At 41.1% G+C, this 10909-nt stretch overlaps 1 protein-coding gene across 3 annotated transcripts in view; it reads right to left on the bottom strand.

Moving 5' to 3' along the window:
* Positions 1–10880, bottom strand: part of OBFC1 (oligonucleotide/oligosaccharide-binding fold containing 1) — a 34902-nt gene extending 24022 nt beyond the window's left edge. For 2 of the 3 annotated variants that reach the window (XM_008571498.1, XM_008571499.1), the window contains exons 1-4: positions 10669–10880; positions 10203–10393; positions 6370–6465; positions 2079–2147 (exon numbers count right to left, since the gene is read on the bottom strand). In XM_008571498.1, the coding sequence (XP_008569720.1) occupies positions 2079–2147; positions 6370–6465; positions 10203–10335 (298 nt within the window). In that variant the 5' untranslated portion in view covers positions 10336–10393; positions 10669–10880. The remainder of the gene's footprint in view (positions 1–2078; positions 2148–6369; positions 6466–10202; positions 10394–10668) is intronic. The other variant, XM_008571500.1, reaches the window with a different exon arrangement.
* Positions 10881–10909: the final 29 nt, after the last annotated feature.

Below are 10909 nucleotides of genomic sequence, written 5' to 3'. Positions count from 1 at the left end.
TAAAAAAAAGTTCATTTTGAAAATGAAAATGTTGTCTCAAAAAGGTGACTGCAAACTACAGCTCATGGGCCAAATCCACCTGCAAACTTGTTTTGTAAATAAAGTTTTATTGAAACACAGCCATGCTCATTTGTTTATGTATTACCTATGGCTGTTTTTGTGTTACAATGGCAATGTTAAACAGTCCAAATGCAAACCAAATGCAAGTCCACAAAGCAGGAAATATTTACTATATGGCCCTTTACTGAAAAAGTTTGCTGACCTTCCATATAAAACAAGTATACATGTTCAAACTGCACCACTGACTGAAGACTGTGACAATAACCATACATCTGAAAACGATTTTAATGCTGCTATGGCTTAAATGTTTTTGTCCCCTCCAAAACTCATGTGTTGGAAACTTAAGCCAAAATGCAGCAGTGTTGAGAGGTGGGGCCTAATGGGCAGAGCCCTCATGAATGGATTAATGTTGCTATAAAAAATAGGGCTTACAGGAGTGGGTTCTCTCTCTCCTGCTCTTCTGTCATGTGGGGAACAGCATTCCTCTCCTCTGGAGGATGCAGTGTTCAAGGAACCATCTTGGAAGCAAACACTGGGCCCTTATCAAAAAACAAAAACCTGCCAGCACCTTGATTTTGGACTTCCCAGCCTCCAGAACTGTGAGAAATAAAGTTCTATTCTTTATAAATTACCCAATCTCAGGTATTCTGTAATAACAGCACACAACAGACTAAAACAAATATGCTAGGTACACTGTATATGAAAATCCAGATATCTGATTGTCTTATAGGTTTATTTCTTGCCTATGAAATATCTGCATAAAACCTATTGTCTCTCTTAAATTTATCTACAAAACTTCCTAAATAGCCACAGATTTAGATGTTCCCCAATTAGGAATGGGAATACCAAAGTTGGGTGAAACAGATGGCTAAATTCTAAATTTAAGTATATCAGAAAATTAAGCAAATGTGCATTCCACTAGCTGGTACAGTCAAACTAGGAAGTTGAGATCCTAATAGATAATGGCAAAAAGAAAAAAGACACCACTCCAAGCATTAGATATTCCCGCCACATATAACATTAGTAGACACTTGACATTAGTGATCAGAGCAGGCAACGTTCACTGAATAACCCCATTGTTTATGGCACCACATTGTATATACTACAAAACAGAGAAAAACAAGGTTCCAATTTCTGTAGTTTCTCTGGAGCCAAAAATGACCAGCAATATTGCACAATATTTTTAAATATTATGAACATAACTTTACAAAATACTTAAGATTAAAATATATTCAAATAACTCCAAATGTTATTTCAGCTACAGTCGAATGTGTTCAATATGCAATTTTAAAGTTCTTTTTCAGTTTATACTCCTTAATGACTAACTTCCAAAGGAATCCTAACTTACCTTCTCATCAATCTTAGAATGCTTGTGTATTTTTTTGAACATATTAGAGATTTCATAAAATCTGGATCATGGCAGCATAGAAGGTAGTGCCATCCATGTGGGAGGAGCAGTTTTCAAAATCTTCTTTGGTCAAGTGATATGCGACAAACAAGGGGATTCCAACCTGACCAACAATTATGCTAAAATCTTTTTTTTTTTTTTTGTCCTTTTTGAGACCAGCCGCACTGCGCTCAGCCAGTGAGTGCTGTGGGTGCACCGGTCATCCCTATATAGGATCCGAACCCGCGGCAGGAGCGCTGCTGCGCACCCAGCGTCGCACTCTCCCGAGTGCGCCACGGCTAGGCCCTATGCTAAAATCTTGATGTAGTAACTGGCATGGTAAAAATGAACTACTGAAACTCCTAGTAACCTATTCACATTGCCATAGGCTTAGGAGGAAGTGAGCACCAGAGAGATGGGAGGAAGAAAATGGAAGATGGGAGGAAGGGGAAACAGCTCCCCACGTCAGATTTCAGAGCAGCAAAGCTCTGGGCACAGTGCTCCAAGTCGATCAATGTAACTCGCCAGCAGATGAATGTGAAAATTTAGCCCTGCAGCCGTTCCGATGAGTTATCTTGAGAAAAATCAATTGGTTAGTGGAAAAGTAAAGGATGGTGGCAAATAAAATTACCTGATGAAGATTCGGTACCGCTCAACTTTTTCCAGCAGATGCAGTTTATAACTCCAGTGCTATCATCCACTGCAAGAAGGCGTAAAGGGTAGAAGAGAGATTTGGGCACAGCTAATAAATTAGCATGTTGTCATTGTATTTAGCCATACTGAAAAATGAAATTTTTCAAGATCCTGGAGGGGCAAATCCTTTATCAAACTCTCCTTCCACCTGTAGAAACAATCTCTCACCATACACCAATATGAACTGCTTGTCTGCACTTGTCAGTGTAATACATGAGCCCAATGGTTTCACTTACCCTACCTCAAGGGTACTAATGATTCTTGCCTACACCTCTCTAATAAAAATGGTGTCCTCAGGAAGTTAAGTGCAAAAACCTCAATGACTGCTCACACACAAAATCAGCCTTTCTTTCCCATCCTGAAACAAGATAGCATCACACAGTCTGTGGTTAGAAACACAGCCACTTAGAGCATAGGCTTCTGTCACCATTTCTCTTTCACTAGCTTGCTGACTTACCAAGACAAAGCGTCCCAAGCTGCGTGGCCTGGGCTTCTCTTTGTGGAAGGGCTTCTGCCCAGTCCTCACCACTGCAGGGGATATAAGGAACGCCAAACCATGACAGAAGGGCACAATTTTATTTTCATAAAAGAATATAATTATATCCCGGTCACAAAAACAATACTGGTCTGGCTTATTTTACTCCTAGTGAAAAAAAAAAAAAAGCCACATGAAACATTTCTCATTACTCGTGGACTTTAACTGTACAGGAATTTGGAGATGTTTGCTATGGGATGATGGCCATTTTCTCCTTGCCCAACTTCTGATAAACTCAGAACAGAGGTAGTTAAGCCTGGGGTCAGTGGGTCTCATAATTTTTTAAAAATCATCAATCAGACTGTTGTAAAAGCACACATAATAGAGAATATTAAGGCAAAATTATCTTATTGCTGGCTTATATCTGTGTTAAAAGAAGAAGCTGAGAAGAATACTTCTTATATAAAATAAATTCTAGATGAGTTTCATTTTATTAAATATAAAATAGGTAAACTTAAGATGAGAAGATATGGGTAAATACTTTTATCCTTGGTTTTACAGTTAGTTGATGGGGAGAGACTTCTTTGAGCAGCATGTGAAAATCAGAACTCATTTTTTAAAAAAAGTCTGATACATTTGACCACTCAAAAACTAATACTGGACAGCAATTGTCCAAATGGTAGGGTTGGTGCCTTAATATATAATGAGCTGATACAAATTAATAAGAAAAAGACCAAGACAACAAGAGAAAAATGGTAAAGAAAAAAAATATGAAATTCATGGAAGATATAAAAATGGCCAATAAATATGTCCATATGTTAAATTCACTAGTTGCCATGAAAAAAAAAAGCAAATTTAAATACATTCTCAACTACTGGGTTGACAAATTTTAAAAATACTGATACCCTCATATGCTATTAGTGAGAATATAAATTAGTACCAAATTTCTAAACAGCAAGTTTGGAAAGATGCATCACATTTTGAAATATCCTTTGTCTTAGCAATTACTTCCAGTATTTATCCTGAGAAGAAAAACAGAACAAACACAAAGATATATACGTCTTGCTTAAGGCTGTTCATTGTAGGATTATTTATAATACTGAAAATTGGAAATAACCTAAATGTTTATAAATATGCTATCATTTAAGTAAATAACAATGACATAGTATATAAGAATAGAAAGTTATAATGAAGATCTATATTCACTGCTGTTGAAAGATATACACACCTCACTATAAAACAGAAATCTTATATATCCCATAAATCTTATATATAATTCTGTTTATATAAAACATTAAACAGTGTATTTTAACAGAAATTATTTTAAGACATTAAATGCTAATAGCAGTTTCTTTTGGAGTGTGGGGAACAAAGCCCACCTTCAAGCATATATTGACTGTAAGCCTAATTTCAGAAACATTAAGAAGAGAAAGAAATAAGCAATAATTATACTATGGAAATAAGGCATTTCTACATTTCCAATATTAGGAAAATGTTAGGAATATTAAGAAGGATGTTCACCCAAACACTGACATTGTTTTTGTCTGTTTTGCAGTGTTTCATATGACTTTTATGTACTTCATGAAAATTTTCTCTAGTTTTAAATTTTATTTTATAATGAGTAAGTATCATTTTAAGAAGCAAAAACATTGACAGGGACATTTTGTGTTTAAAAATGTATGACACCTCTAGGTACACCACTTCTCTGGTCAGTTGAAAATCTTGATTTATAGTAAAGTAAAAAAAAATTAGCACACGAACATTTGTTCTGGAAAATGTGAGGTAATTCTGGTCTGGACTATGGCCTCCCAAGACTGCAGGCCTGACTTGAGTTGCTGCCACCAGGTGCCTGATGCACTCCAGGCCCTGCCACCCAATGCTCTGACTTCCCTGGCTTATGACCTCTTGCAGCAGACCCTGTGCCTGGTGCCCAGCGCCCTGAGGTCTGGCTGCTTTAGTGCCCCAGGGGAGAGGCACCCTCGCAGTGCCAGCCTGGCCCCTGGCCCTTTGTTTCAGTGTGAGATGAGTCAGTGTGAGCAGAAAGCAAGCCCGGCACAGGCCCACAGTGACTCAGGAGGGGCAGGACCTGGGATGGCAGGGAGTGGTCACCTGGCAGGTGGCCCCACAGCCAAGCTGGTCTTAAGGACAGTAGGGAGAGAGGCAGCTCTCCACTTGAACAGGACACAAGAGCACCGAAGTCACAACCATACTTCTGTTCTCAACTACTTCAACATTCAGATGCCTTTCCTTTTCCCACAGCCCACAGATGTGTCATGCTCTCATGTCACCCACTCAGAGGGACATGCTCACTGCGGAAGAGTCAAACGTGTCACTTTAATCTTTTCATAATGGGAAAAGGAGTTAAGTGAAACCCCTTTAGGTCACAGGCCTAATATCTGGCCTGGTTCTATGGCCAGGACTGAAGCCCTCAAACAGCCTCATTTATTTGATCTGAAAAACCAGATGCAGCTGATTTAGGGGTGTGGAAGGGAGTGAGGAGTTGGGGGAGAGAAAAATCAAATCGAGTTATATAGAGACCATAGAGAACACTGGAGTCAGTAAATTGTAGATTAGACCCACAAACCTGCATCAGTGGAACCTTGAGCAAGCTACTGGCCCTTGATTTTCTCATCTGCAAAATGGAAATAACATCTGTCCTTTCTACTTGAAAAGATTAGGGGAGAATAACATGAAATTATACATGTGAAAGTGCTTTGTAAACTGAAAGACACCATTATTTCATCATTGGTATCTGGAGAGAAGTATGTTATTGTACTACAATGTATTTGCTCACAGCTGGGTATGCTGTAGAAACTTACTAAATGTTTGTTGAGTTGTTTGGAGGAAAAAAGGAACAATATCTTTGGTAAAATAAAGAAAAAATAGACCCACGATGGGGATGCCTGACAAGATGATCTATTTCAGAATAAAAAAAATATTCTCGGAAAAAGCGGAAGGATTGAGAGATATCACCTCTCACATGTTATTTTACAAGCATTAAGACAATCATCTTCAGGGCCGGCCCGGTGGCTCACTCGGGAGAGTGCGGTGCTGATAACACCAAGGCCCCGGGTTCGGATCCCATATAGGGATGGCCGGTTTGCTCACTGGCTGGGCGTGGTGCTGACAACATCAAGCCAAGGGTTAAGATCCCCTTACCGGTCATCTTTAAAAAAAAAAAAAAAAAATTATTTTTCATAATTCCCTGTCTTCTTAAGAAGTCTACTTTAAGGGCCGGCCCATGGCTCACTCGGGAGAGTGCGGTGCTGATAACACCAAGGCCACGGGTTCGGATCCTATATAAGGATGGCCGGTTGGCTCACTGGCTGAGCGTGGTGCTCACAACACCAAGCCAAGGGTTGAGATCCCCTTACCGGTCATCTTTTAAAAAAAAAAAAAAAAAAGAAGTCTACTTTAACATTAACCTGGCCTTTTCTTTTAAAGGTATCAATATAAACATGTATTACCATCTTGGCTTTTTACAGCTATGTCTTCAGGTATCAGGTGTCTGTCCTGTTGATTCTAGACTGCTATATTTTAACTCTTCCACCTCCTAACTCCCCAGCAGCTCTCACTTCACAGGATGCATCAATATCATGCCTACCTGTTGCCTCATTTTACATTTAGTTCACCTCTGAAGCTCCAAGAGGAAACTGCTTGGGCTTTGTGGGGCTGCTTGAAATGAGACTTTCAGCTGATGGGGGGGGGGGGGGCCCTTCTGCCTAATGTCAATTTCAAACACGATTGTTCTTACCTCCGTAACTGTAGAAGGCATCTTTTTCTCTCACTCCAATGACAGTTCCCAAGATATCTACCTGTCTTATTGGATGTCCATTGTAAAGAAATACACCTAAAATTAAAAAAAAAAGCAAAGTCTATACGATGTATGATTACATTTTCTGCTTCATTAAATATTAACTCTGTGGGGGTGGGGGGAGGAGAGTGGAGGTGGTCAAAAACCAGTGGCATGTTGTTTGCTGAAATTCCAGAGTTAAGAATCAGCCTTTCACAAATGGCAAGTCTCAAGAAATTCAGATGTCTTTTCTTCCAGGGTCCTAAGTAAAAAGCTTGGCTTTAAGGAAGCTTGTACTAGTGAAGAAAAGAGAAAACCAATGTTGCCCAACTGGATTTGGTTAATATGCTTTCTCCCCTTGTGAAATGAAATGCACCTCCATGTAGAATGCTCACAAGGAGCCTGAAAACAGTTATTATGTGATGGCACCAAACAGTATTTTGAGCGACTGGAAAAAAGGAGGGTCAAGCTGTGAGGGTTCAGGGATCCAGAGGCACAGGCAGGTTTGCTTCAGATTCCAAGCAGCTGACCCCAAACATCCAGGACCACAGCAAGACATTTGCCTGTTTTCTCTCTTTAAAAACACTTCTGATTGATCTCTGTTTAGTTTAACTGCTGTTATCTAATTGATGCTATAACTGCTTTTATTGAAGTTTGACAGCATTAAAATGCCCAAGATAATATTTTTCAAACACAGGTTCATTTAATGTAATTCTTATGAATACATTATTTCACTTGATTGTACTCACTAGAATTAGATAGTATAAATATCATACGTTGATTTATATAAAAGATTCACTATTATTTAACCCATCATTGAAGTCTGACATGAACAGAGATGTTTTAAAACAATAAAAGCCACTTCTATATGTTATGACTGGTTATTAAAAATATATTGATTATCTCTAGATTGGGATACTAAAAAAATTTTTTTTTAAATAAATTGATTCGGTTTTTTAAAAATGGAAAAAAAAACCCACACAAAAACCTAAACACCACAACTACTACAGTCAAATTTCACAATATTTTCATTAGTTTAACCCTAAATTCACAGATTAAGGGAGTTAACATTTTGCAATAATTTTACAACATAATTCTGATGCCAACTACCCAGAGTTAGGTCAAATTTCACAGGGTAAGGGCACAGTCCCCCATAAGACTGCCCTCACTTCAGTCACCAGTGCCAAGTTTTGCCGGAGTCCTCAGGCCATCTGCACTTCTGACCAACTAGCTACAAAGTTGGGGGCCAAGGCTCCCTCAGGTTTGATACTCGCTAGAATGACTCACAGAACTCAGGAAAGTGTTAAATTTATGATTATAGTTTTATAAATAAAGGATACAAATCAGGATGAGTCAAATAAAGAGAACCTCAGTGTCCAGAGTTTTTACTGGGGTTTCGCAATGTGGGCCTGATTAATTGAATCACTGGCCACATCACTGAATTCAATCTCTAGCACACCTCCCCTCCTAAAGGGGCGTGCTGATATGACCTGGCTCAAAACCCCAACCCTCTAATCACACTGTTGTTCTTTTGGGCATGGACAGGCCCCATCCTGAAACTGCCTGTGGCCCCAGCATGAGACACCTCATCAACATAAACTCAAGTATGGTACAAGGGGCTACCATGAATAACACAGACATTCCTATCACTCAGGAAATTTCAAAGATTCAGAGGTTACCTGACAAGAACCAAGGACAAAGGCCAGCCAAATTGTTATACAACACATTTATTTTATATTCTGTCACTTTTTTGGTTAACCTTTGTTATTTTGTTTATGCGGTCACAAGTTTTCTCTTTATGGCAAGCTAAACCAAAAACACACAAAATGAAAACCTAGACTACTGGCATTTCCCACCCCTCAGAACTACAGTATAGTCTAAAGAAGATCACTCTGTAAAATTACAGTTGATGTCTGCTTCAACCATGAGGTTTCATTTTAAAAAACACATCTGAAACATTCTCACCAGTGACAAAGACCACCCCATTTTTGTTAGTTTGTTTTTAATACATCATAAAGTCTTTCCTCCAAAGGAAGAGTTAAGCCCCTATCATGTCCTTGACACTTGCTTGCTCACCTACAGAAGATCTTTAAGCAAGGCTGGCATTTGATGTGAATTAATTTCTTCTTGAGGAGATGAGCTATGAAGAATACCAGACTGTTCTGGAAAATGGAAAACTGTGGGGGAGGCTGGCTGCCTTTCAAGGAAATAAACAGACCATTTTCAACAATAATTGGGAAATAAAAGTGTGGTCAAAAATTTGGGGCTGGCCTGGTGGCGCACTCGGTAGAGTGCAGCGCTTGGGAGGACGGTGTTCCCGCCGAGGGTTCGGATCCCATATAGAGACCGGTCCGCTCACTGGTTGAGCGAGGTGCGGGCGCGACACCGAGGGTTGCGATCCCGTTGCCGGTCGCAGTATGGGCGCGACACTGAGGGTTGCGATCCCATTACCGGTCACAAAAAAAGACAAAAAGGAAAAAAAAAAATTTGTACCAAAAGTCAGGGCCAGCCTGTGGCTCACTTGGGAGAGTGCGGTGCTGATAACACCAAGGCCACAGGTTTGGATCCTATATAGGGATGGCTGCTTAGCTCACTGGCTGAGCGTGGTGCTGACAACACCAAGCCAAAAGGTAAGATCCCCTTACCGGTCATCTTTTAAAAAAAAAACAAAACAAAACTGTACCAAAAGTCATCCAAATATATTTGTACATATAACTGGAAACACACAAAACCTCATTAAAACTGTGGATACTTGAGATTCTTGACTACTTCTGACTCACAGCTTGCTATTCAGAAGGCCCTTAACCAGAAAGCTTCACTCAAAATAGCAGAGATTTTTTTTTTTTTTTTTTCTTTTTTCGTGACCGGCAACGGATTGCAACCCTCAGTGTCGCGCCCGTACCGGACTGGGACCGGCAATGGGATCGCAACCCTCAGTGTTGCTCCCGCACCTCGCTCAGCCAGTGAGCAGCCGGTCTGTATGTGGGATCCGAACCCTCGGCGGGAGCGCCGCCGCGCTCCCAAGCGGCGCACTGTAGCAGTGCGCCACCAGGCCGGCCCAAAATAGCAGAGATTTTAATCAAACTTCTCAACACAGTAAACACGAGATGATCCACCCATAGCTACATGAATTATTTAAATCTACCACAAACTATATTTGTCATATTATTAGGTATGATAAGCCTGTCTTTGGTAACCTCTACTTTAATAAAAACATTTAAAAATATTTTTCACAATTATAATGCTTTGTTGCTTCAACTGCTATTTGAGGGCCCACAACATTCCAGGCACTGTTCTAGGCCCTGGGATTACAAGTGAAAAAAGACAGATGATGTCCTTCCTCTCAAGTAGTTTATAATTTAAAACAAAACAAACCCACACAAGAAAATGAGGCATGATTAATCCCCATTTTTACAAAGAAGAAATCTAGGCTTAATAGGAGAGTCACATGTCCGGGACAGGTAAGTGGCACAGTTCCACCAAGAGCAGGCCCCAAGAAAAACAACTGAGCCATTTTTAAATATGAAAGACCTCAAATACACGTAAAACATTCCGTTGCTCAGTACAAAGGTTACTCCCCAAACACCTATTAAAAAAAAAAAGAAGCCTGTTTTTACCTTGCATAGATATTAACTCATTCGTGGGTGCAGGCTAGGTCATTTTCAAAGCCTGCAGCAGCAGCAGGGAAGGCTCTCCTGAAAAGCCCCTAATACCAGCTTTCTGCAGCTTTGGGGATGGGTGAGGAGGGGTGCACATGCAGCACAGGGCATCCATCAGGCTGACCAGCCACATACCTGGCACCTGGCAGGACTCCTTCAAGTCCAGAATATCCCTGATGTAGAGTTTTGCAAAGGCTAGAAACACAGGATCCAAACCCCACAAGAGGGAAGGGATCTCCTCTTCACACCTGCTGGATTCAGGCTGCATCAAGAGGCTGGGCCAAGGCTTCTAGCTAACTGAAAGGCTCTGCATCACAGTCAAGGATCTGTATAAGAGACACAAAAATCAGGATGCAAGGCGTTTAGTGTGGGTGAAATTGGCACGGACAGAAGCTGCTCCCATCCAGAATTCTGGGAGGAGAAAACCCAAGGGTACAGGGCCCGTCAAACTCCACGCCACGGGGCGTGGGAAGAGCCGTTCCTCGTGTGAGAACCCGTGAGTGCCTTATGGTTCTCCCACCGTTCTTCCCCCCAAGTTCCAATTTCGAAACGGCTAAACACCAACTTTTCACTTTGGGGAGATATATCCCTACAGGCGTACCCTGAAGCCGCTTTAAATGGGTGGGGTCCAGGGAGGAATGGGCTCCTTAGTGGCCACGCACGTGCTGGGACACAGTGGGTGGGTCTGATCGCTGCTCTGTCCCTTCCGCTTTTCCGGAGGAGCCGAGAAAGGAGGAAAAAGGAAACAAAAAAGGACCAGCTCGTGGCCCTTCCCGCCAGGCCCACGCGGCCTCCGGCAGCAGCGCCCGGGAACGCGGAGGCCCCGCCCTTCCGGCGTCCGG

The sequence above is a fragment of the Galeopterus variegatus genome, unplaced genomic scaffold (assembly GCF_000696425.1).
Source record: "Galeopterus variegatus unplaced genomic scaffold, G_variegatus-3.0.2 Scaffold692, whole genome shotgun sequence".
In the NCBI taxonomy this organism is placed as follows: domain Eukaryota; kingdom Metazoa; phylum Chordata; class Mammalia; order Dermoptera; family Cynocephalidae; genus Galeopterus; species Galeopterus variegatus.
This window is presented reverse-complemented; position numbering and strand designations above follow the sequence as displayed.